Genomic DNA, 27,976 nt, shown 5'->3' with positions numbered 1-27,976 from the left:
TAGTACAAGTAGTTCTCAGATCACATTCCTGAAGTCAGATCATATACTCTCTTACACAGATAATGTTGCATGTGTCATATATTTGTTCACAGCTGTGAACTCAGTGGGGCTGTTGAAGAGACTATATGAAAACTAATCATATGCAGATGTGTTTGCAGGAAATATGTGAGATAGTGCTATTGCTGGGAATCAATGTTTTGAAAGTTGTTATATCTTGTGCACATGATGCTAAATGGGCACTCAAGTCTTAACACACATTAATTCATTACTCATGATGAAGATTGCTTACAACAATGATTAAGAGATTGACTCTCAGTTTCAGAGTTATGAGTCTTCACGGATTATCTTTCAGCTTGATGCCATGCCTAAAATCATACTTCTGATTCAGAAGTTTGGGCTTTGTAAGATTTAGGATATCTGTATAAATATGCAATGATAAATTGTGTTAGCTATTCCAGGAACAGACCAGTTTTAAGTTAGAGAGTCAGGAATAAAGATGCATCTTCGTCTTGGAACAGGGTGATTTAATGGTCAAGATTTCTATTGCAGATAGATTTTTAGAAATGGTTGTTAGATGAATGATTAATCAATATTTTACTAAGCACATAGTCAATTTTTAAGGAGTTGTACACAGTTCAAGAAACCAAATGGCCGTTCATAATGGTCTGTAACTCTTACTTTTGGGTGATGTGTCTATAGCACCCACTGGGATTAAGATCTGCATCAGACTAGACATACCTAGAGTCCTGGGGCTAGCTGTGGTCTCTAGCGGCCTTGCAGCAGAGAATCTGCATGTTTGCAGAGGGTTGGTACAAAAAGCCAGGCTGTTTTGCCCAGAAGTTTTAAACATCCTCCAAAATCTTCCTATACACTTCTTTCTCATGTCATTTACTTTATGACCTGATCATATAAGCAGATGAATGGGAGAACCCATGTAATAGGACACGTGAGGGATAGGCTTTTACGAGTTTAAAATAAGTTTGAATCATTTATTAACTTCTTATAATTCTACAGCATTATTAATTTCTTATGATTCTACAGTAATTATTGATGTAGTCTACCAAAAATATGCTGCAATAAGATTAAAGCAGTTTGGAAATAATGATGCAATTACTACTGGAGTTACTGTCAGTTTTGTTACGACTTCAGTAGAGTGAATTCTATAATTTAAAGGATAGCTACAGTTGGTCATGTAATTGCTGAATTATCCCTGTATTCCTTCTCCCAGCTATTAAATGCTGCATGTCTATCCTAACAATCAATAATCTATTGTTCATCATGACTTATGGCTTATTTCTGGAGTGTACACTTTGCATACCTGGAAGGAGCTCTAATAATAATAATAAATCAATAGTTGTTATATAGTTTATGAAAACACAGAAATCTAGTGTGTGATTATTTTGTGCAGATGTACAACATTATTGAATTAATACCGCTTTTATTTAGTTTAAACCATGTATAACAGTCTATTTGATTTTTCAAGACTCTGTGAGTTTTGCGTGCTTCATGGAGTGAATGAGGTTTGGCCTTTAAATCTCTCAAAATAGCTTGTGATACTTTGTTTTTTGTAGGGGAACTATTGATCGAATTTCCATTTGATTTATTGTAGTCGTTAATCAACACTGCATTTTTAATAAAATTATAGCAAAATATGTGTAAATGTACTTCATAAATGTAATCTAGTTTCATTGCCTGACTAATATGAGATGCCAGTTATAATGGAGTCAATTAACCTTTCAAATAGATTGGATAGCAGATTACACTTTTATTAGTTTTATAGTTGTGCTAATCTTTGACTTGGAGCTAGTTAAATCAGTAGTCATCAGGGATCTTTATGATCTTATTTAAACCAGCCAAAACAAAAATCAGTGCAGCTCTGTTATAATGGTAGGAAGCACTGAAACTCTCTAACTGGCGAAACTGTGGGAACAGAATGCTTTATACACTGTTGGTTTCATAGCAGCATTGGTTTACCATGATGAGTTTCAGGCTTTTCATTCTTATTGAAAATGTCATTCTGTAGAATGAAAGGAGTAAAACAGTTTGGGACTTTGAAAAAACTTGGGGCAGATGTGATTTGAACAAGAAAGGCAGCCAGGGTCATCCAAGTGAGTAAGAGACTTAAGTCTATACTTCTTTGAGTTAAAAGAAAGGTCATAGACTAACAGAATAATTTAGGTGGGAAGGGATCTCTGAAGGTCTCTAGGTACAGCATGGCACAGAACAGTGGCAGCTGGATTAAGTTCCTCTGGGCCTTGTCCAGTTGAGTTTTCCCGTTACCTTACTAGGCAACCTGTTTAGTTTTTGAGTATCCTCATAGGAAGAACACTTGTCCTAACATTCTTTCTGATGAAGTGATGTAATCTGATGTGAAGGAGAAAGAATCTAGGCCCAATGGCAGTGAAAAGAGAAGGTAGGATGCAACAAAAAAAGAGGATGGGTAATGGAAACCAGTAAAGGAATGAATCATGTAAAAAAACCTCCTGAATTTTAGAGCTATGTGCAGCTGGAACCTTAAGACCAGTTTTGTCTGCCCAGCTCCTTTTCTTGCAGTAATTTCACCCAGGTATTTGCATGCCCATTACGAAAATGTGTGCTGATTACCAATAGTCAGTGAGTTGATTTGCCATAGCAAATTGGAGGTGAGTAGTTCTACAGTTTTGACAGGGCTAATGTTGAAAAGAATAGTATCTTTAAGTGAAAGGGACAAAAATGAGCACCAGAACCTAAGGACTGTGTGAAAGTTTTCAAACCCCAAGTTTGCCCTTCTTCCCTACCCTGCATTCACAATTGTGTGGCAAGACAATTACAGATTCTGAAAAATGAAGTCATTATGAGGTCAAAATGAGGTCATTATTAATTTTTTAATATGACTGCCTACCAGTGATGAAGAGTTGTACAAAAGGATTGGCTCAGACACAACATGACTTGCAAGCAGCAGATGAGATTCAAAGTGATAAGGTGATTGTTTTTTTAAAAGCTTCCTGTTCACTTGGGAAAATGTTGGAGGCAAATAAAATGGATTTTATAATGCATTATACATAGTAATAAGACTGTGTCCATTTAGGTAAAGTAAAATGTCTTTGATAGTTTTCTACTTAACTTAAAACATTGTCTCTATTTGATTCTTACGATTGGTCTAAGAGTCCTGCAATCTTGATATCAACAGATAGTTTCTTTTGGCAGTAACTACTGCATTCATCAATGTCTAATGACTGTAAACCTGCACTACTCTATTAAATAACATTAGTCTGGAAGCGCAGGCAAGTTTTATGAATTTTAATGAATGCTTTTCTATTAATGACAAAGATTCAGAGCTCCAGCTGCCTCCAAGGTTGTCAACTTAGAGAAAGCCTTTATGCCTGGAAGAAACAGGCAACAAAACAAGCATCTAAGAAGGTGATAATGTCAGTGTTGTTAGAGTAAGACTAGATCTGATTTTCTATCTTCTACAGATGGTTTTGGAATGATGAATTCTGGACTGCCTTGGTACCAAGGGACTTGGTGACTTTTACTGGACACAGCAGTGCAGCGCAAGGGTGTTGGAACACAAAATACCTAAATACAGAACACATCAGGAAGTTTCCATCAGAAAACATTATCTGGAACTGAGTTTTTTAATGTAATTTTTAATTTGGTGTATTCACTGAAACTCTGGTAGTAGATACCATTTTGTCCCACTAGCTCACTTATGAGGCAACTAAAGATCCTGGATTTCTAAGATTCACTGCTGTGGCACAGCTTGATACAAAACACATACATTTATCCAAGTCTGTGCCTGCCAAGGCATTGTCACCTTTAACACTTCTCCAAGATGTTGAAGACTAACAGGAAGGTTAGGGAGCTGCAGTTTGTGTTTGTGTGGCACGGCTCCTGCTTCTAGAAGAGGGCCCCTCTGCAAGTCTAGAGACTTGGTTTCCTGACGTTATTAGGGAAAGCAAACTGGGCAGGTAGGCTTGCAGGGTCTGTGGCTTTGAGAGATTTTATGGTCTGAGGCAGATCAACTGCTTAGAGATACCAACAAAGAGTCTTGTAGGCCCTTCAGTCAGAGAAAGATCTGGAAGACATAGCATTTCAGAAGAACCTGGAAGCTTCAAAGTTGAAAGGTATCTCCCAGTAAAATATTTTTTTGTTTTGAAATTAAATTTGCAGATTTTGCTTTTCAGCATGCTCTGCTCCAGTAGGATTTGAGTTAGGATGTAGAGTGGCATCAGCAAGCAGATCTGTCTGAAGCTGTGAGGCACCAGCAGCGCAAAAAGACGTGCTGCACTGTAAAGCAAAGGCAGGACAACAGGGAGCCACTGTGCCTCTGTACGTGTGCTGAGGGGATGGGGTACCTGCAAGACCTTCAACACATGGGTCCTGCACTGCTTTCCCTTTGGTATTTTCACTTGTCTGCTGTCCTTACGTGAAAATCAAACAGACAGCAAGGCTGATCACATGCCTATGCTGATCATTGTCTTGTAACCTTCTCTGCACTTCTCTGTTAATGCTCATTACACTGTGATTTGTTTGTGTAGTGCCACTGGAGATCTTACTGTCTAAAGACATCAAAGTGCTTCACAGCTATTAAGAGGATACTGAGCTGATTTAGAAGAGAGAGGAAAAGAGCTGCATTGTCCCCAACCCAAGCAACCCTTGGACCCGGGAGGATGACATCTTTCACCAATAGAATATAAGGCAGTTGTGAGCCAGACCAAAAGCCTGTCTTGGCAGCAGGGCTCTGAACATCTGTGGTAAGCAGGAGATAGCTAGGAAAGGGTATAAATTAGGACTATTGTATAGTGACTATCTCTGACATGGTGTTGGTACTTCCCCCGGTCAAACGGAGTGTCACTGTATTTAATAGCTTGTGATAGATTTTTCTTCCAGGTTCTTTTTACAGTTGCTTTTTGAGCCCTTGTAAATTGCTAGCACCCGTAATTCCTATGTCAGGGAGTTTTACAGGTTACCTATGCTATCTATATTTTTGTTTATGTGACCCAATACCTTCATTTAGTGTCCTACATCTAACGCTTGAAAAGACTGCAATCTTTCCCTGTTTCCCTGTGCCTCTATACCAGACACAGCCATTTGCACAGCAGTTGCTGGGCTCTGCTTTGAGACTTTCTTGATCTTCTGGGAAATTCTTCTGGGATGATCAGTGGAGTCCCGGGAACCCTTAGAGGAACGTTAGGGTGCCAGTGAGGACAGCTAGACGAGCCTATGGCTGCTAGCAAGCTCCAGCAGCTTCTAGCAAGCTCTGCCAGTTGCTCCAGATTGAAGGGGGCTCTGAGCTTGTAAATCTTGAGTCCTGATCAAGGAGAGTCAAGCACTTTTCCAGCAGGTACTAGGCAGAGGCCTCTGTAAGTCCTGGCCCAGAGTGCAGCCCTTGGAGGCAGCTGCTTGTACAGCATTTTGCATAGAAGGGAACCAGTAACTCTGCTCATACCAGCACCCCTGTCCTCAGTTATGATAATGATGTACCACAGGATCTGGTCCCCATCACCCACTGGAGCAATTTTCCCTGTAACAGCAGAGGCCTTGACTGGCGCATGGAGCTGCAGAAGGAGGATGCAGCTTTGCAGGTCTCAGGCTGCAGATGCACCTGGGGCCTCTTGCTGTCGCTGGGGCAATGGGAATGGCCTTTTGGCCAGCAGGAGGGTTCTTCTAATTGAGAATCTGTGTCACCAACTACATGAGCTGTGGGAGCAAGTCAGCAGGCCTCACAGCATCAGAGATGACAAGAAAGGGATCAACCAGGTCCTCTCTGAGACCCCACAGCTTCCAAAGCCAGAACCTTCAAATGCAGCATGAGGACAGGCAAAGTCTCTGTGTATAAGGTTGGAAAGTGGAAACTCCCATGATGGTGAAGGCTGGAGGCTGGTGACTTCTGGCCCTGGGGGTGAAGGCCCCGGCTCCCCATGCAGATCTGCAACTATGAAATAGATTCAGTGCCGTGGCAGCTCCCCGGCTGAGAGCTCTGTCCAGTGAAGCACTTAAGCCAGCTGAACCTGAACCATGTGGCAAGAGGAAATGGTGAGTGATGGTGTTGGTAGACTCCCTGCTTGTGGGGAATGAAGGCCCCTGTCTGCCAACCTGACCTGCTGTCTGGAGAATTTTGCTGCTTGCTATGGCCTCAGGGGTGGGATGTTGTGGAAAGACTGTTTCAATCCTCAGATGATTACTCCCTGCTGCTCTTCCACCTGGACACCAATGATACTGTCAGGAGTTACCTGGGAAATATCAAGAGTGACTACATGGCTCTGGGTGCAATGGTCGAGGACATGAGAGGCCAGTCAGTGGTCTCCTTGATACTGCCAGTGAGGAGGAGGAAGGCCTGAAGAGGACTGGATGGATCCTGTGGGTCAACAGTTGGTTGCACAGCTGATGTCAGCAGCTGGGTTTGGCTTCTGTGACCATGGAACCCTCTTTGAGGATCAAGACTGCTTGAAAGGGGATCAAATGGAGCACAAGCATCTTTGCCAACAGGCTGGCCAACCTGGAGAGGAGAGCTTAAACTAACAGTGATGGGGCAGGGGTGGGGAGATAATGACCAACAATTATGAGGAAGCAAAGGAACAGATTGGAAGGACCAGTGAAGGACCAGGACTGAACAAAGGGCTCAGCATGATGTGAACAGGAGGGACACTAATCAACAAAAGAGCAGTGAAATATGATCCCACCAAACGTAAGCACGTATTTAAGGAAGTGACAGGGAAAGCTCTCAAGTCATTTTGGGGAAATCAGCACAACTGCATGCTTCTCTGTCATGCCACATTTAATAGCTTGTGACTTGGTTTCATGGATTCCCCTGTGAGAGAATCAGATCCCACACACAAACACACACACACACACTCTCTCACTTAGGATTAATTATAAGCTTTAGTCAGCAAGTAAGAACTGTTACATACCAGTACTGATTCTTGAACCTCTGATCTCAGTCAACATCCTCTCCATTCCGCAGAAAAAAGTAGTTTTTTCTAGCAGCAGGAGGCATCCCTGACTGTTGGTGGTAATGGGAGCCCCTCCAGTCCACCCATCAGCAGCCTGTTCCCAGCAAAAAGGGTTAACAAAGCAAGCTCATATTTATAGCTGGTTTCTCGGCAGGCCGTGCAGGTCATACCATTAACAGGTTTTCCTTGTCTAGCTTATTGGCAAGTGTTCTTTGACCAGCAAGTGGCAGTTTATTGTTGGATTCAATGTTTCAGCTTGAGACCATCTTTCACAGTTGCTTAGTTTGGGCAACACTCAAGACCAGGGTTGCACATTGTAGCTTTGACAACATTCAAGACTAGGGACGGATGCATGGTCACACTCTCTGAAGTGCCTGTACACTGATGCACACACTGTGGGAAGGAAATCAGAGGAATTGGAGATCTGCGTGCATTTGCAGGACTATGGGTGTCACAGTGATGTGGTGGAATAGCTCACACGACTGGAGTGTTGCCATGGATAGACAGGATTTTTCAGGAAGGACAGGCTGGGACAGCAAGAACGGAGAGTTGCCCTTTATATAAGGGAGCAGCTGGGACACATGGAGCTCTGCCTTGGGATGGGTGATGAGCCAGCTGACAGCTTCTGAGTCGGAATTAGCTGATAGACCAAAATATGTGACATTGTTGTAGGTGTCTGCTATAGACCATCTGATTAGGAAGCAGTAGATGAGAGGTTCAGACAACTGCAAGAAGCCTCACTTTCACAGACTTGGTCCTCATGCAGCACTTCAGCCACCTTGATATTTGCTGGAGGACAACACAACAGAGCCCAAGCAATCCAGGAGGTTTCTGGAATGCATTGATGACAACTTCCTAACATGGGTGATCAAGTTGCTGATGTAAGATGCTCTACTAGACTACATGCTTACAAACAAGGTAGAATTTATCTAGGATCTGAAGGTCAGGGATGCAAATGTCAGGGACATCCTTGGCAGCCATGCCTATGAGATGGTGGAGTTTAGGATTGTGAGAAGAGGGAGCAAGGCAAAAAGTAGGATCACATACCTAGATTTCAGGAGAGCAGACTTTGGCCTGCTCAAGTAACTGCTGGGAAGAATCCCATGGGATACAGCCCTGCAGAGAAGAGGCATCCAGCAGATCTGGTTCATTTTCAAGGATTACTGCCTCTAAGCTCAAAATTAGTTCATTCTGATGAGCAGGAAATCAAGCAAAGGCAGCAGGAGGTCTGCATGGATGAACAAGGAGCTCCTGACTAACCTCAGATGGAAAAAGGAAGTACAAAGGAGCAGCAGGGACAGGTGACCCAGGAGGAATACAGAGGCACTGTCTGAGCATGCAGGAGCGGGGTAAGAAAAGCCAAAGCCCACATGGAGTTGAATCAGATGAGTAATATGAAGGGCAACAAGAAGGTTTCTACAGGTGCATCAGCAGCAAAAGGAAGATTAGGGAAAATTTGGTCCCACTCCTAAACATGTTAGGGAGCCTGGTGACAAAGAACACAGAAAAGTTTGAGAGGTACTCAGTGCCTTCCATGCCTCGGTAGGGCTGGCCTGAGGAATCCCAAGCCCTTTAGACTGGTGGGAAAATCTGGATCAAGGAAGCCACCCTCAGTGGGGGAGGATCAGGTTAGGTAACATTTAAACAAACTGGACAGACACAAGTCCGGGGACCCCAACAGGATGCACATGCGGGAATTGGCTGGTGTCACTGCAAGCCACTCTTGAGTATCTTTGAAAGGTCATGAAGATAGGGTGAGGTTCTTAAGGACTGTAAAAAAATAAATGTCACTCCTATCTTCAAGAAAGGGAAGAAGGATGATCCAGGGAACTACAGGGTGATCAGTCTCTCCTCAGTCCTTGGTAAGGCAATGGAACAACTAATCCTGGAAACCATTTCTAAACATATGAAGGACAAGAAAGTGATTTGGAGTATTCAGCATGACTACTGATCTCCTCATTGTGACAAGGGAGGGGCCTGGGGATGCTGGTGGACAAGTTGAACATGATACAGCAATGTGCCATTGCGGCAAAGGCAGCCAACAACCTCCTGGGTTGCATTGGGAGGAGCATTGCCAGCAGGTCAGCAGAGATCATCCTTTCTCTCTGCTCAGTACTGGTGAGATACATCTGGAGAGCTGTGCTGGACTCCCCAGTACAAGAGAGATTCTTTGTGGTACGCAGTGAAAGGCTGAGAGGATGTGGGCACAAACTGAAACAGGAAATGGCATTTAACAAATAAAAAGCTTTCTTCCTTTAAGGGTGATTGAACACCAGGACAGGTGGTGCAGAGAGGTTGTGGACTCTCTGTTGCGGAAGATATTTAAAACCCAACTGGACTTGACAACCTGCTGTAGCTGACGCTGCTTTGGGCCAGGACGTCGGATTAAGTGATCTCCAGAGATGCATGTCAACCCCAGCAATTCTGTGAACTACAGGTGGCAGCCTGGCACCTTGTTCAGACATGTTTGTAGCTGGTGGCTCCATATAACTGTTCTCTCATTCGCCAGGTCTCCTTAATGCTGAGATAACTACTGCAACACATGGGTTGTAAGGGGAGCTGTATATTTCAGTTTTACAGATGGGGAAACCGAGGCACAGAGTGACTTGTCTACAGTTATTCCTTTGGCTAAGGTCAGGATCTCAGCATCTGCATATGAAGTCTTTTATCCTGACTTTTGCTTCAGTCTGAGATGTGACTGTCTCACATGTGTCTGAGAAAACCCAGGTGCATTTCAGTAGCTGCTAGTTGAATACTCACGTCTTCTCTTCTTTGTAAGTCTTTGCTTTCTTTAATGGCCTTGAACTATCAACAAAATTTTTCATAGCTAAAGAAAATAGTTTTTTCTTAGAACTAAACATTTATCAAGTTATAGCTCCATCACACCAGCACAACATTTTAAAATATATTTTAGTAATAAATAAATGCAGTCATCTGTAAAGCTGTTGTCTCTGAAACACAATTACTCAGCCTTTCTCTTTCTTCTTTTCCTCAGCAGGTAGCAGAATAGGAATATTGAAGCATTAGTAATTTAAAAATATGATGAAGTGTTTTCATGCATATGGGAAAAGGAGAGGAATTAAACAGATGCTTAAAATGTGTCAGTGCCATGCCACTGTAGGAAAGAAAGGGAGAATATTAGAGAGACTCCTGCAAGAAGTAGTTAGTAATAATAAAAGAAGAACTTGGCAGCAGGGCGAAGAAATGAAAATTGTCCTTTGTTGTAATTGATGAAACTATCAGAGCATCATTTATGAACAAAAGGAACAGTCCAGGCACACACAAGTAAGCACTCACTGACTGCAAGGAGAGTAGAGATCTGAATGGCTGTGAAAATCTTCCTAAGGGAACAGTAGTTTGAGCACAGCAAAAGAGCAATAAAATGTGCTCCTTTTTGCTATGTGCCTGGGTGGCTGTCTTGTAGAGTTAACCACCAGTCTGGAGGAGGGAGAGCCCCTGCTGTGGAAAGACAGCTGTGGCAAAGGATCTGACTGCAGCCTCTTGTCTCTGCATACACCTTTAACTGCTGGGAAATTGTTTGCCCATTTCTAACCCCAAACACCTACCCAGACCAATTCCATAATTAATGAAGCTTTCAGAGAAAGGGCTGGCTGTTAACACCTTTCAAAATCAACGGCAACACGACCATTTGTTTCAAAGGCAGCAGAAAGGGGCCCAAGAATGTAGTGTCTAGGTGTTTGGCTTCTCTGAGGCTTTACATTTACCATCGGATTTTCTGGGTTGAGAAATATTGTAGAACAATAGCTCTGTCTAAGAACAAAATGTAAGTTATTGCTCTTCTTCGAAACCTCACAGCTCTCCAACTTGCCAGTCTACTTCCAGTGTTCACTAAAATATAAATGTGGGTATATGTACTGATTTGCTTTGGAGTTAGGCTTCATTTCTACTCACATTTGAATTGCCCAAAGCAACATCTTTTAAGAACCTGACAGGATTGGTTTCTGATTGAGATTCTCTCCTAACAGGCAGATTGATGACCAGAACAAAAGAGATGAAAGTATGGGCAAAAATGTCTAAGGAGAGAGCAGATTTGGAAAGTGTTCTCAGTGTGAGAAAGGTGCGAGGATGGGCTCTCTGTAGAGCTGCCCTTCCTAACCATGCACAGTTACTCTATGACTTTATTATAAGGTTTCCCTCCCTGGAGGGGTGCTTCCATGAGCCTGCAAGGCAGGGATGCTGGGGAGTGGAAAACAGCTTCCCCTTCTTTTGGCCAGATACAATCCCAGCAGCTTTTAGATCTCAGCCTGATGGGGAGCTTTTTTATAGCTTCTTTGGTCTTCCTGGAAGAGTAATGTGTGGATGAGGCAATGGTCTGTGGACCCAATGGCAGCTGTCTGCAAGAAGGTAGCTCCTTTCTTCCAAGTAACAGGTCAGGAATGATTTTCAGGAAAAGAAGGATGCATGGGGTACAAGAATAAAAAACTATTCGTTGGGAGGAGAGTATGTACTACTGTGTAGAAGGCTATTCTGCTGTAGCATACCTTGGCATTTGTCTAGAAGTCCAGGTGGGGAAAAGTCCCCTCTTGACTATGTTTTCCCTTGAACTTCCCTCAAATGTGTTGCTAGAAATGTCACCCACTCCATCATTAATGCTTAAGTCCACAGTCTGAAAACAAGCATAGGGAAAGTAAGGATTGTGTTTTGGTGTGGTTTGGTTTTCACTTTCTTCAGATCTTTCTTCCTTTTGTATTTTGCTTTATCCTAGTTCTCCTTTTCATCTGATTCTCCCACTGTCAGTCCCTTCAATCTTCAGAAAAATGCTTCCTTTTCAACCTACAAGGACACATCAGAAATCAAAATGTACCTCTGCATGTCTCAGTGAACAGCTTTGCTTAAAGATACCACATGAAGATACCACAAGGCAATCATGAAAAACATACTGAAAAGATATATTAGTCTGTAGTGCCAGAATCCTGTGTGTTGTCAGGATCTGTTGCTCCTTGTCATTTGAGAAATAGATTTTCCTGACAGCTTCTGTATAAGTGAAAACAGTCATTAGATTAAAATGCCTTTAGAGTGCACGACAGATTTAACAGCTTTTATGAGCCATTTCTACAGTGAAATACCATCAGTCAGTGAACCATTCTCAGGGTTGTATAGCAACTTGGAAGTTGTTTTAGCCAAGGGCAGCATTTCAACTTTCCAGGGTAGTCCTTGAGTTGGATACTTCTGGAGCACACAGCCTTACACAAATAAAATACGTGTGTGTGCCAATCAAATCCATATTTTGCATGGAATGACCATGGTACATAAAAACTAAATAAACTGCAATTTTGTGTTTTGGTTACTGAAATTAGGTAGATAATTAATTATGACAAGATTTTGCAGTATTTCTGGTGCATTGGATGACTCATGTCAACATAGTCCAGGTTAAGAACTGCTGTCAAAAAGAATCAAACTCAAAACAGCCCTTTCACGGAAGAACACATCTTGTTTCAAGTTGGAAGGACAAATTCAACACCAAATTCTCATTAAACTTTCTGGAGTTGCTCTGAGTTTTGGAAGGCTTTTATTAGTTTGCTATATTGCAATATTTAAGTATTCCAACAAGTTTCATGAATTCAGATATTTCTGAGGCTGAAACAGACCATTAGGTAGATCCAGAATGATCTCCAGTGAAAAGCAAGCTGCAGAACTTTATCCAGACAACCTTTTCTTGATTACAATGTCTTGTTCATGACTAAAGCACCTCTTTCTTAAAAACATCTCACGTGGTGTGAAAATGTCATGAGAAGACAACTGTGTGTCCTGTCCTGTCCCGTCTACCCCCCAGTGTATACCTCATTTGGGTGCTTGTGCATTACCTGAGCCCGTGTGCTGCTGTAGCTGATCTCTGTAGTCATAGGAGTGTTGTTAGGCTTTACTGCACTGCAGAAAGCTCTTTGTATTACAGTCATTGTCAAATCTGCCCTAAGCTCAGGGAAGACAGACTTAACTCCATTATGAGGGGGATAACTGGGGGAAGATCTGCTCCCCAGATACATATCCAGTGCCTGGACTCACTCCCCAGGGAGCAGTTTAGTGTAGTGAGTGCTGAGATACCGGACCTACTGAAGCCTCATAAAACATGCCCTCCATCAGGAGGCTGGGATAGGACATAGATTAGGAGGGAGAAGCCTTGGTTGGCTCAGTGCTAGAGGTTGATTTATTGTATTTTAGAACAGAATCTCATTTTTTAGAGGAGCAAACACTGAATCCTTTGAAGCACAATTTGGAGAACAGTTCTTTGAAGATGTCCTGGCAGACTTTTCTATTTTCTAACCCTCCTATAAGCAGTTTCATGAGATGCAAAGAACTCAGACTGGACTTAGAAGAATCAGCAACAAATGTTCCAAGTATTCCAACCAAACAAGTTCTTCCAAAGCACCTGTTTCTAGCAGTGGCTCGTCGTATGATGCTTGAAACATAAAAGTTTTTATTAATGTGTTAGATGCTGGATTTCGTGGAGTCAGTAAGAGCTCCCTTAAGAAGTCCTGAAGATGATCCCAGGGTTTTGTACTGTTTGTTTTGGGCAAGCCTTAGATATGCAGGATAACAAGTCCTGGAGTGTAACTAATTTTTGCTCAGTTCCAAGTGGTGTATGTATCTGCAACCTCAATATCTCTCTCTTTCTTCTCTCTCTTATTGCAACAGGAAGTCTTTAAACTTGTGGAAACCTGTATAGGGCTGCTTTGAAAAAAAAGTGCCTGTTCTTGTCATTGGAGGTGCTATGTAGGCATTATCGGTGCTGGTACATGCCTGAACACTAAAAAGTTCAGTGTGTGTTCTCTTCATTTGAAAAAAAGAAAAGAAAATAAGAGAAGAGAAGATAAAAGAAAAGAAAAGAGAAAAAAGAAAAGAAGAGAAAAGAAATTAAAAGATAAAAGATAAAAGAAAAGAGAAAAGAAAAGAAAAGAAAAGAAAAGAAAAGAAAAGAAAAGAAAAGAAAAGAAAAGAAAAGAGAAAAGAGAGAAAAGAGAAGATGCCCTTGGCTGCTTCTAATTTAATATCAGAGTAGTCAAAATATATCTATACTCTGCTTCTGTTGCTAAAAAAAGTCATTCAGAACAGATGCCATTTTAACACAGCCTTTTTCTCCTAAGAAAATCACTTACTCTCTGCCATAGTTTGTTGATCATTTTAAGGTGTTAAGTGCTGGAAGCAGCAGTTTCCTGGCTGCGTGCCATTTGGAACTGGATAGAGCATTAATGCCACCTGCTAAAAAGCTTCATGGGACCTGCTCAAGGGAAAATATATGCTGTACTTCGGGCCTGGAGGTTTTAATAACACTTGTAATAGTGATAACATTCTTCACGTACAAAATAAAAATAAAAATTAAAAAATTTGATACATTCTCCCTCTTGACAGATGGAAGTTTAATTCTCTTCTCCCCTTGCTTGTATAAATCTCATCCTGACATTTATCAGGAAGGCTATCAGACTCAATATTACTCCATGTTTCTGGGGTCTTAAAGGAAAACTATAGTACAAGCATCAGATTTTGCTAAGAGAGGAGTCTTAACTTTCACACACAGAAGATAGCTGCCAATTTCACAGAAGTTCAGAAGGCCTTTATTACTACAGCTGTTTGAGGAGCACATTTATTTTACTCTTGCATAACTGGATTTTGCCGTAACAAAGGCAGCAGGTTGCATGTCCCTGAGGAATATATGTTAAGTGAATTACAGGATGTGTATACGAGAGACAGAAAAAGTGTGGGACATACCGTGATGTCCCAGATACTGGAGCCAAAGCTAGAGGGTCTGGGCCTGAAAGCAAGACCCAAGTCATTTTAGAAAGTAGTTTGCCACTGTAGCAGACAAACAGCTTAATGATCCACATTCTTAATGTGGGTGTCATCTGAATATTGCTTAAGGTCCCATTGTTACTGTGTATTTAAAACTATTCTTCATTATTCTTAAAAATTCCACTCCTGAAGTCAGGTGATGATGTGACAATCTCAACTTTAGCTTAAAAACATCAGCTAAATTTCCAGCTTTTTATTGTGGGGAAAAAATCTCCAGTGCTAGCCCAAGGAATGTAATTCCTGTCAAAATTTTCAATTAATGGCTCTTTATGCTATATATATGGACATACTGTGGATTATTGTAAATGACACATAGTTTTTAATACAGGAAGATCAGACCAGATTCAGTAACTTTATGCTAACAGTGAACAAAGTAAGAATGAGACCACATTGTACCAGGAGTAAGGATCAACCCTGAGTAAAAGACCCAGGAGTAGAGGGAATGCATGAGTTATCTCTTCCTCTTTAACTTTGACCCCTTCAGTCACTAGATTGACTTTCTGACAGAGAAGCTTTGTGAATTGCCTTCAATAAGGTTTAGGAAAAAAAATGTATTCTTTCTGTTGTTAGTGTAGTAAAACTAACACAAGACAAAATCCTGCTGACATGAACACCTAGATTCATTCTTCTTAACCGAGAATTTAAATTATCGGCATGGTTACTTTTCCCTCCATCAGTGGAGAGTGAAATGGGCACTCTGAGGGGGAAATGGTGCTATTTAAAAATTGCCTCCTGGAAATACCTCTCTTCTCCAGGTCAGTAGGTACTGTCAGAGTGCAAGCATAGGAAAGTTGGGTGTTGTCAGTCATTTCCTCAAATGTGCAAGATCTGATGTCAGGGAGCAACTGATGCTCGTGAACAAATATCCTCCATGAGTGTTGAACCCACCTATTTTTCTATTCTTCCTGCTGGCGATAATCCCCTTTGAAATTGCTGGCTGCAAATTTACTGGTCATAAAATCAGCCTCTCCTCCAGGGACAAAGAGTTCTTTTTAAAATCAGGATGAAGCCTGTAATAGGTTATTAAACAAATTGCTACTATCAGCAAATGGCCTGGAATTCCAGCTCTACTTTAAAAAATGAGATGATCTTGTGAAAAATACAGCAGAGAAACGAAACATATTAAAAACATAAAACATTACAGACTCTGCGTGGTTGTTTGGTAGTTTGGCATTTGGAATTTAATGTCACATTAATGCCCCCTGCTGATAAGCCTTCAAAGATCTACTTCGGATCAAGCTCAGTATTTAATAGTACTGTGCATCAATACTTTCCTTAAATTAAAAAATAAAATCCAGCATATATCTCATCATAACTGGATTGATCTTAAATAAATCACATTTCTTTTAAGTCTGCTCCATAAGAAGGCCTGTGCTGTCACAAAAGTAGTAACAAAAAAGTCGTTATAATTGTCACATGTGAACCCTTTCTACCGTTTGTTTAGTAAAAGGGACAAAGTGATGTAGCATGACTATGTAGGAACTAAATTTTAAAGAAGAGAAGGAATCTTTAAAATTTTGTACAGAAAGCAGGTTATTATAATGAAATACAGCTTGCCAAAATAGAGAAATTGCAAAAGGTTGAACAGTTGTATTGCTATTCAGCATTATGCTTGTGGGAGCTAAATGTCAGGCCTTTTCACAGCATTTATTATCTATTTTCTAGCTAAAAGAAAAGATACCATTAGTATTGATTTTTATAGAGACTCCCTTGCATATAACAACACAGGTATTACCTGAGTCCGTAAGAGAGCTGGGGATTAATTTCCTCTCTGTTCAGGCCACAGGGGAAATGGTTTTCCTCTGCTGTTAGTGATTAAAAAGGCAATACGGTGTTTTTTCCAGTTTCCGACACCTGTGCTGCTGAATCTTTCCTCTTTGTCCATACATGTCCCTGCCTCTCTGAGGTACATAAAATCTTGTCCAAGTGTCTGTAGCATTGGCTGACCATGTAAAGCTTGTAGGGACATCCACCACTGTGTGTCATTCCCTCTGAAGAGAGTGAGGAGACCTGTGTTGTCACTTTCAAGCATCACAGAGTGAGTTTAGCCTTTCACAGGCAGAGCTTATGTAAAGAAGCTGTCCCAAGGCAGCCCACCTCTCCAGGAGTGTGATGAATTCAGTGAGAGCAGGGTCAGGCTGTCACAAGACAGAGTACTGGGCCCAGAAACATGGGTGAAGGCTGGGCAGGGGTGGGACAGAGGCACTCCTAGTGTCCTCCTGTCCTCCCTGTGTGCAGGGTCCCAGCAAAAGATCAGGCATTCTGCAGGGAAACTGATACCTGCCCAAGCCAGCTCTGCTCCCAGTCATCAATAGCTTGCACAGATACTGCCTTATGAATGCAGATGACTGTGCGTTTTTCCCATTCAGCAAGAATTCAGAGAGATTGTGAAGGGAGAAAGACTGTTGCAGCTCATAGCCATGTGGATATTTCATACAGCAGCATCATGCATATGGTACGCTTCTGCACATGTGTCGTAGTATTGGAAAGTTAATAGAGAAAGGTGTGTGGGGAAAGGCCAGCAAATTTTGTAGCACTAAAGCACTGATTTTTATCAGTGAGAGGAGACTGTGGAGCATTGCTCAATGGTGTCGCAGCCTTACCATGAAAACAGAACTCAGAATGCTATCTGACACCTAAATTCTGTGCATCTGTTACAGGATCCGATGCATTAGCCTGTGGTTTAAACAGCTACAGAATAGCTGGAAGTGCAGACGTTGAGTTATGTGGATGTGTACAGTTTCTTGTACTCAAGTCACCAACACCAAGAATTAACAGGAAGGCAGGACCAATTGGGAAGTACCCACTTTACACTTAGCTTGACATATGAGCAAAGAGGGCAGTCCATCAGGCCTACAACATACATGCTTTCCCTTGGTGGCTCTTAAACAAGCAAGTTTGCATCACCATTAGCAGCATCCTCAGGAAACAGCATGGTAGATCTATAAAGAATTTTCCTTTGTTGTTTGTAAAAGCATTTTTAATAGTCTTTGAATTAATGGGCTGTTTCCTTACAAAGGCAATGGTCACAAGTGAGAAAAGGGAAAAAAAAGCCAATAGGACAGAATTGTTCATCCATTATTTTGTCAGAAGCAGGTATGTGGTTCTTGGACAACCACAGCATGAGATGGCAAATGCTTGCACACCCATTTCTGCTGTAGTAGACAGCCAACAGCCCAGAATTTGAAACAAGATATGTCCATCTGTTGAATTTTCTCCACCACAAAGGAGATGTGTGCTGAGCAAGTAGGGTATGTAGGATAGAGAAAGGAGGGCAAACTGCTGTTGATGTCAGTTATCTTAACTGATAAAGTCAGTGTCAGATTTCAGTGAATCTAGGAAAATTTGTCAACTCTCTGAGGTTTTTTTGCCAGGACAGTATCATGTGATGCATTGATCTGATATGGCACCTTGTCTCCTCTCAAGCTTACACAACTTCCAGTGCTGATGTCAGAGGAATCACCCTAAAGGTTAGAACATGCTTAGCACCCTTGTCAGCAGTCTTGAGAGGGAAGGTAGCCAAGGAGTCACGGAGTTTGTTCATGGCATGTTGTTATTGTTCCCTTGGAAGGGTGAGGGATGTTTTCCAAGCTCTTCTCACTCTTTCTGGAACAGCATATGTGCCGTCTCCTGTTGCAATACCTGTAGGAGTTGCCTTTGCCAGGCACGTGCCCAGGAGTGCCATGAGTATGAAGGTGGTCTTCCTCCCATCTTCTTACAGGTCCCAAAAGAATCAGTGGAGGAGACAGAAACAAAAGCCATTACAAGCAAATCCACCTCTAGTGGAAACCCAAAATAATAGCAAGTCATATGCAGCTCAGATTTTTTTGTTGATACGGAGAATTATTAACTTTGAAAAAACAGTTGCAATGTCATTTTAATTAATAGGAGTACCCGAGGATTATAGCTTGTAATGGGCCCCTGCAACTGGAGTTCAGAAATCTGTCAGCTCTGCATCAGTCTTCTAGCAAACACTGCTTCCAACAAACTGGACCCAGTATCTTGGATTATTCCTGTCCTACCTGGGTACCTGAGCAAATGCAAAGATATTTGTATCTGATTCTTTGGGCTTGATTAATTTTTATATTCAGACCTTGGCTATGTAGAAACTTACAGTTATAATACACAGCACAGTGTGTGGGTAGGTGTCCCTCCTCCCTTCAAGCTGACAGATTCAGCCTGTGATCGATCTATGGGTCACGGTTACCTGTCAAAGAAAGTAGGCTTAAATTTATTACATAAGAATCACTGGTAAAATGTAAGGGTCTGCAAATTAAAAGGTTGAAAACCATGCTTTAAACTGAGAGAGTTGGAGCGGTGTGTAGAGTGGATTGAGTTACACATGATAATTAAGGTGCCTCATACTGTTATTTACTTGATTTCCTACATATGAAAAAGTTGTACCAGTTACAGCATTTTTATGCCTTTATGTCTCTGTTGCCATTAGGAGAAGTGTACTGCTTTAACTACACGGCTAGAGCTGGAGAAATCCAGCTTCTTTATGTGGATGAGCTCTTAGGTAACATTAAGTTTCTGTGGTGTAGCACATAGAAATTCTTCAAGGACCGTTACATAAAAAAGAAGCTGAAACAGTTTTTAACTAGGTGTCAGTAGTTTTAGAGGTCATGCTACTCTCACAAAACTCCTCCTGAAACAAGTGCCTTAGCAACATGTAAAGTCCTCTTTTGTCTGAGAGTGTCTTCTTCAGCCTTATAAACTATACCTAGTCCCAACTTAAATACTAAAATGGTAAAATAATACAATTAGTTCTTGAAATGGACTCTTAAGAAGCTCTGCAGGGACAACTCTGATTTCTACACAGCTCCAGCTTCAAAAGCCTGTGTGCTAATAAACCCTCTCTGCCTCCAAGCTATTTCCGGCTTGTGCCACCATGCTGACTGGACTTAAAAACTCATGTAACAAAGCCATGTCCTGTAATTGGCTGTTCTCAGAACAGACCATGACTTTTGTGTGCCACAGTTGCATAAGAAAACTGATTTCAGAATCAAATTCCAAAATCAGTTATATCAGGTGAGGGAGAGAAAACACTTTGAAGAGTGGCAGCTTAGGAAGATCATTGGCTTTCATATTTATTCTGACACTGTAAAATATATGGTTATTCAGCATAATCATAGAATCATAGAATGGTTTGGGTTGGAAGGGACCTTAAAGATCACCTAGTTCCAACACCCCTGCCATGAGCATGGACACCTTCTACTAGATCAGGTTGCTCGTAATGAAACCATTCACTTGGAATTATTCTACTGTTAAGTTGAAGTCCAATATAGATTATTTTTGTCACTGTCTCCAGGTGAAGTATTTGTTCTTCACACATTCCTCTAGCTGCTTTGTCTTTTTTTGGTAATATTTTCATAGAAAATAGATTATTTCCTACATCCAATCCCTTGGCAACCTAAAACATTATGCAGTTGGCCAGATTCTTATCATCCATTAAAAACATTAATTCACTGTGGTCAGAGATTCTACGTGCCTTTACTGTCTGATATGCTCTTCCTCTTTCTACAGACCTGGATAGGTCACACAAAAGTGTGAAGGTAGAACCTTTTAAGGCATGTCATTTGTGATAAAATGGTACAGAACAGATGCTTAACAAACTGCTGTAGAGACGGAGGCTTTTGTTGATCCCTTAAGAATTCATACTGCTAACTCCCATTAATGCTAATGGGAGATATGTAACTACTACCCTCACACCTCAGTGTGAAAATAGGCCTTTTAGCTGCTAGCACATCTGGATCGGATGGGCTTCTAATTAATTGTTGTCTCCATCTTCTGTTATTTGTAAGGACAGCCTTGTCTGATGGGGTGTTTAATGTTTCCTTACCACTTGACCACTTGTGGTAGGTTGACCCTGGCTGGACACCAGGTGCCCACCAAAGCTGCTCTATTACTCCCCTCCTCAGTCGCACAGGGGACAGAAAATATAACAAAAGGCTCGTGGGTTGAGATAAGGACAGGGAGAGATCACTCACCAATTACTGTCAAGGGCAAATCAGACCAGAATTGGGGAAAATTAATTAATTACCAATCAAATCAGAGTAGGGTAATGAGAAATAAAACAAAATCTTAAGGCACCTTCCCTCCACCCCTCCCTTCTTCCTGGGCTTAATCTTATGCCCGATTTTCTCTACCTCCTCCCCTGCAGTGGCGCAGGGGGACGGGAAATGGGGGTTGGGGTCAGTTCATCCCACGTTGTCTCTGCCGCTCCTTCCTCCTCAGGGGGAGGACTCCTCACTCTTCCCCTGCTCCACTGTATGGTCCCTCCCACGGGCTGCAGTCCTTCAGGCACACACTGCTCCAGCGTGGGTCCCCCGGGGGGTCACAAGTCCTGCCAGGAGCCTGCTCCACCGTGGGCTTCCCACAGGGTCACAGCCTCCTTCGGGCAACCAACTGCTCCAGCGTGGGGTCCTCCCCGGGCTGCAGGTGGATATCTGCTCCACCGTGGACCTCCATGGGCTGCAGGGGGACAGCCTGCCTCACCATGGTCTTCCCCACGGGCTGCAGGGGAATCTCTGCTTCGGCGCCTGGAGCATCTCCTCCCCCTCCTTCTTTGCTGACCTTGGTGTCTGCAGAGTTGTTTCTCTTACATGTTCTCACTCCTCTCTCCGAGTGCAGTTTCTGTTGCACAGCAACGTTTTTCCCTTCTTAAACCTGTTCTCCCAGAGGGCTACCGCCGTCGCTGATGGGCTCGGCCTTGGCCAGCGGTGGGTCCGACTTGGAGCCGGGGAAGCTTCTGGCAGCTTCTCACAGGAGCCGGCCCTGCAGCCCCTCCCCCACTACCAAAAAAAAAAACCCGCTCCACACAAACCCAAAACACTGAGTTATGCTGTCAGAGTATTAAGGGGAAGGGAAGGATTTCTGGATGCATCCCAGTAGCCCTGGGATTAGTGCAACTGAATTGTACTGCTTACTTTGATGATTCTCTTTCTTTATACTCAGGACACAATCTTACACTAATACCTGATTAGCACCTACACCAAACAATTACTGATTGCCCAAAGAAGATTGCAAGACTTGCTTCATAAACATCTTGCACATTTAAGGAAGTGATTTTTTGATTGCAGAGAACTCCCACAACTTAAAGAGGAGCAAGGGTGTACAGTGATAGGAAGATCTGCAAGGACAGAATCAGTGTGGCCTTGTAGAGTGGTGCAGAATTTAATGGTGTGGCAAGGGACAGGTGTTAAGTGCTACAGAATTAATCCAATTAAATAGCTGGCTTTGAGGAAAAAACACACATCAATTGTTTGAGTCCAGCTTGTCAAGCTTGATCTAAAATCAACTAGGATTTTTTAAATGGGGGTGAATCAGACACACTATCATGAATGAGCTTCTGCAGAATCAGGACCTAAGCATGTATCATTGAGCTTTTTCATGTGCAGATTATTGACTAATCCAGAAAAATCTGGTCCAGAAGAAAGGTAAATCTTGGCTGTGCCGCAGGATCTACTATGACCTAAGGGCAGTCATTTTATCTCCTCTGCTTTTGTCCCCTCTCTGTAAAATGGTGATAAGAGCATTTTCTTATCTTACAATGGAGTAGTGATGATAAACATTAAGGATTATGACATGGTTAAATACTGTGGTAATGGAGGTCATTAAGCACCTTAGACACTTCTATTCATTGGCTGCTTTTCTAAAGTGAATTATTGAGCATTTTTAATTTTTCCCAAGTAAACTCAAGGAAATGCGTTGATAAGGATTAATAAAAAAACCCTGCAAAATGTAAGTGTTAAACTGCATTGTGTTTTCTGAATTATGTAACTGGATGTTTTGTGTCTTTATCTTACGTCAGCCTACCTGCTCTTCTTCACTGCTTCCTTCAATGACTGTAAACCTGAAAACAGGGAGAAAAGGCAGAGTTGTTATCTGCTGCAAACTGACGGCTACAAAAATTAGGGATTTGTGCATTTGTCATCTTAAGTCCTAGCTTTCGAAATCAAAAAAGGTTAGGGGACTGAAGTTGATTAAGGCATCTGTGACCAGTAAATCAAAACAAATGTTGGGGAATTTTTATGGTACCCATTGAGGGAAATTAAACACACGTTTCTGCTTCAATATAAAGAAAAAATTAAAGAACGATGCTTTGGGCAGAGTCCTACTGCCATAAGTGGTTCTACAGGGAGTCTGCAGAGATGCATCAGGAGCCAATTCCTTATATACACTTGCACCAGCACTGATCCCGAGAGCGGTTGCGTGGGTCACCTCAGCCCAGCTGTGGGTCCACCCCCTGCCCCAGCTCCACTGTGCAGAGGTGGCCCCTGAACTTGGGCCCCTGAGCGCTCCCCTTCCAGGATGGCTACAAGGCAATGCTGCAGCTATTTCTTATCTCATCACCAAGGGCAACTTCACTCCCTTGCAGGGAGTCCTGCTGTCTCTGGCATCCCTGCTTCCAGACAGTTTGACCCCTTCTTGCAGTTGGGCCTTCTTGCCCTTCCTGCCAGATCATTCCTCAGTCACAAATTACCACTGCTGAGCAGTTGTGATTAGAATTTCTCCTGCACAAACAACAAAAATCTCACTCATGCCACAATAAATACATACAAAATAGTCACCAAGTGGAAGGGAAAGAGGAAGAGAAAAAGGGAAGGGAAAAGGAAAAGAAGTTCTCGCTTCTGACAGCCCAGGACATACCAGGTGCTGGAACTAAGCTTAAATACCTCTGTATCCAGTCATCCTGTAATCTCAAACGTGTTTATCTGGGCATGTCAGGTAGAGTAGTGACAGTGTCATTGCCTTCCTCTGATGTTAATTTATAAACCTGAGTTGCCCAAGGTTGATCAGGAAATCTATAGCTGCTCAAGGAGTTAATTTAAGTCCTTAATTGTAGGACTCGTTTGTTTATAGGGCATCCCACTGACTCATCCAGGATGCTGTAAAGGTCTCTGGGGAAAACACAAATAACAGCATCTTGCTTTCTATTTGTTAAAAAAAATTCCTTTTGAGCAGGCATGGGGTCTTGAAAATGTCAGGATAAACAATGAAAGTTGAGAAAAGTTAAGTACTTTTTCAGCTACACATTTAAGAAATTGAATACTCTAGCAGTTCCATCTAAAGCTATTATTATACGATCCGGATAAAATTATGTAAGAGAATACATTTGTTCACACACCTTTAGAGGTAGATATTGCATAGGAGAAAATATACAGACTAAATCTTTCAAGTTTCCAGCCAGTTCCAGCTGTCTCCAATGGACACCGCAGAACATAGCAGAAGTGTGAGCGGGAAGGAGCAGCAGAGAGCAACTGCCCTGTACTGACCATACATGGTTAGCTTATCTGCAGTTCATTGTGGGGAGGTAGATATCAAAGGTCTGGATCTTAAAGTTACTGAATCATCAGAAGGAAGCCAAAATCTTCAGAAAACAAATGCTTTATTAACATTTTATGTTGATATATTACATTCATGCTGTAAATCAGGGAGAAATAGAGAATACGCATCTTTTGGGGAAATAATTATGTAGATTCTTACTTGCTTAAGCTTCTAAAAAGGGGCTATGTGCTTTGTCTATATAAATTTAACTTTGTACCATAATTCTGTAATCAGCAGAAGTTGATGTTTGAATCCATAGAGCTAACTGGTTGACCTAAAATCATTAAACAATCCAGGCTGTATTTTCCAGAGGTGGAATTAATCTGTGGTTTTTAGAATCTGGCTACAGAATGATATTGTTAATTTTGAAGGTAAAGAATGGGGGAGAGTGCAGAATCTCTCAACTTTGCCTCCACTTTGCCCTACTTAAGTCTATCTTACAGGTTGCTCAGGGAGGCTGTGGAGTCTCCATCCTTGGAGATACTCAAAAGGCGTTTGGACATGGTCCTGGACAACAGGCTCAAGGTGTCTCTGCTTGAGCAACGGCATTGGACCAGGTGACCTGCAGAGGTCCCTTCCAACCTCAACCACTCTCTGATTCTGTGATCGTCTACTTTCACAAGTGATTTCTCTGATTTCATTTTTTTTTTCTAATTTTAATCCAACACCCACTTAAATAGGTGATGACTTTAATGGCTGTCTTGTGTGTCAGAACATACGTGCAAGGTTAGGCCAGAGGAATGCAGGGATAGCTTGTAAGTGTATCTTTGAGACGGAGTTGCTGAAATTATTTTTTAAAGGTCTATTCTTACAATAATCTCACAGCAACACAGTTTTGATGCAGAAATTTTGGTGACAAAATACTAAAACCAAGCCACTTTGGAGTTCATTATTTCACTTCCTTTATTACTATTATTTTCTATGGTGTGGCAAGATGATAACTTGTATATGTGATAACTCTTGTAATAGTGGCAGGAGGCAATAGTCTCTATAAAGAGGATTCTGAATCAGATCCTGTAATTGCCATAATTTCCAAATCAATATTGCTATTTTTGAAAATGATGAGGATTGTGATGTGAGATTTCCTTTGCAGTCTGGCAGAGAGTGAACAAGAATGATGAATTAGTATATCCGCTTAACTTCACGAGGTGATTAGCGACAACCTTTGTGAGATCATTTTGAGATGTGTAGTTGAAGCAGTGTGGGAAGCTGACACAGACAGTGACAATAGCTCATGTGCAGTAACTGTGGCTATGTACAAAAAAAGTTGATAGCCGAAGTTTTCCAAGCAACCCATTTAGCCAGCAATAAACTACCAAAAAAGAGACAAGAAAGGCTCCTTGCAGTTTTTATGTGTAAAGATGAAGATCCAGACTCAAGCCAGAGTCTTTTTCAAAAGCAGTTGTGGTGGAGTGGGGAAGCCAGGCAGTGCACAGTAGCCCCAACCAGTTGTTAGGGAGTCAGGATTTCTGAGTAGACTTCTAAAGCTTTACTTGCAAGCAGTGGTTCCAAGGAAAGGTGAGTGGCAGGAAGCGGATTTCGCTCTGGATGAGTCTTCATCTGGGACACAGAGGGCTCTTCTGGGTTAGCACAGGATGCACATTCCCCAGCATGAGTTTACAGCTGCAGCGGGGAAGCATTTTGGCTTTAGCTTCCTTTATCCTTTGTAATAATCCTTTCCAGCTCCCTACTGCTGTGCACAGGTTTTAGCTTGTCACTACTGTTGGCTCCTGCAGCGCTGCCCCTCGTTCTGCTAGCTTTCATTGATTGTTGCTGCTATTGACACTCACATGCCCTCTGCTAAAGTAGCTGTCAAAGCTCCCGTCCCTCTACAATACGGACCCACTCCTATCTGAGACATTCATTAGTGTTGTTTGCCAAAAGGTTTATGTAACAAATGTTGCAAAGCAGACGAGCGGACGCGCAGAAACAGACGCGCTCACACACCATTATTGCAAGGGCTGTCAGGGTGACGATAAAGGGAGGATGGTCTGCAGGACTAGAGTAGCTCGAAGGCATAGCTGCATCTGTTAAAAAAGCAACTAACGTCTGTGTGACCATGTTGTACTTTCAGCTTGTCATCATGGCTGGGACTGTTCTGCTCGCCTACTACTTTGAGTGCACAGATACTTTTCAGGTGCATATCCAGGGTTTCTTCTGTCAGGATGGCAATTTGATGAAACCGTACCCTGGAACAGAGGATGAGAGCTTCATTTCACCTCTTGTGCTCTACTGTGTGCTGGCTTCAACTCCAACAGCTATTGTAAGTATAAGAAATTATTCGAATTCTCCATGACTGCTCCATAAATAATGGCAATAGTCCTTTAATATTTTTGTCCCCTCTCCTCTCTTTTCAGCTGTAATTGATTTACACTTAGCCGGGTCTCTGTTTCGCCTTAGCCTAATATGATCTTCATCAGTTGTTATCTCCAGAAGTAATTATTCTGAGGTAATCACAATGCAAGATTGAGGACTAGAGCTTGTTAAGCCTTTTACAATAGCTTGCTCACTTCAGTGATTAGTTGTGAATTGCCTGGGCTCCAGAGGGGCTCTAATGCAAAGGTGATGTATTACTAGAAATCAGAAAACAGGATAAAGCTGGAGTAAAACCTGGGTCGGACATGCAGTATATCCAGGATTATTTGCTGCTATATTAAAAGGACTGTTGAAGGGCTTTAAAAGGCTTAGATGAGCAGAAAAATGCTCAAGACAAAGAAAAATATGAATGCTATTTCCTTTTTATTTATAAGCTCTTTATTTTTGGCAGTCACATCCACTTAACTTTTTTTTGCCTGATTTTCATTACTATCCAGCCAGTAAGCTGCAATGTAGCTGTTCTGAGCAGATGAAAACATTCAATTAGCTAAGTACATACAATGCCAAACAGATTATTGCAGTCATTGATTAGCAAAACTTTGGCCCTTTACCATTTTCTTTGCAGAAAGTTGGAAAGTTCACAAACAGCCAGCTTTTCTGCATTTGTAATTACATTCAAACATTCCTATCAGACTCTGTCTTTATGTCTTCCTCTTCATTTCTTTATCTTTAGTGTTTCTTTCTTATATTAATTTTGCCTTGCATCCCTTTCAAAAGTTGATTAAAGCTGTACGTGATGTGTTTACATGTGAAAGGTGAATGCTGGACCATAGTCCATTTTAAGTTTTGATCTGCAGTAATTTTAATGCATGAAACAATGTAACACAGAAAGTGTTAAGAAATGTGAAAGAGATCTGCAGAAAAGGCTATGGTTTTTGGTACAGGACACTTTCTGAAAATAAGTAGGGGTTTTGAATTGGATTACATCATGAGTTTATGAAAATCCTGTGCAGTAACAGTATGATTTTCTGTATTGAAACTCAGTTGAATGTTAAGATTTTCATTTTACTTTATGCTGCAGTGATAGATGATTTGCAAATGAAAAAATAACTACATTTCTCCAACTTCCCCTCCCCCTTCCCCAAATATAGTGCCATTGTTTAGGGAAGTAACTTTCACAGGCAGTGTTTTTAAAGGGAGATTGAGTGTCACTACCATGCCTTGATGCCGTAACAATGAAGCTAGTGGGAAGTTTGTCTCTTGATTCGGGAATATGGCGTTGAGTGGGCAAGTGGTAATAAGAATGTTGCTCTTTATTTGGATCTTCTGTTTTAATCCTTGCTCTGGCAAAGTTTGCTGCAAACCGTTCAGGTTTTTCTTCACTGGATCAGCATTTTCTTTCTTTTCAGTGGCCCAAGAAGTTTTTCCTAGTTACTTTTATTTATGGAAAGCTGAATTGGAGTCGTCTTCAGGAGATGAACAATGCTGGTTTTGTAGTTTCCATAGCCCATGTTAAACACAAGGAATGAAAGACTGTAGTGAATGTCATATAAAGTTTTTGGGTGCAGAGACCTTCAGCTTAGTGCTGT

At 41.8% G+C, this 27,976-nt stretch overlaps 1 protein-coding gene across 1 annotated transcript in view; it reads left to right on the top strand.

Annotated features, from left to right (window-relative positions):
- PLPPR1 (phospholipid phosphatase related 1) overlaps positions 1-27,976 on the top strand; it is a 145,304-nt gene that overhangs the window by 76,357 nt on the left and 40,971 nt on the right. The window contains exon 3 of the mRNA XM_052777058.1: positions 26,146-26,334. Coding sequence (XP_052633018.1) covers positions 26,146-26,334 — 189 coding nt within the window. The remainder of the gene's footprint in view (positions 1-26,145; positions 26,335-27,976) is intronic.

The sequence above is a fragment of the Harpia harpyja genome, chromosome Z (genome assembly GCF_026419915.1).
Source record: "Harpia harpyja isolate bHarHar1 chromosome Z, bHarHar1 primary haplotype, whole genome shotgun sequence".
Taxonomy (NCBI): Eukaryota; Metazoa; Chordata; class Aves; order Accipitriformes; family Accipitridae; genus Harpia; species Harpia harpyja.
Note: the sequence above shows the minus strand (reverse complement) of the source record. Positions and strands in the feature narration are given on the sequence as shown.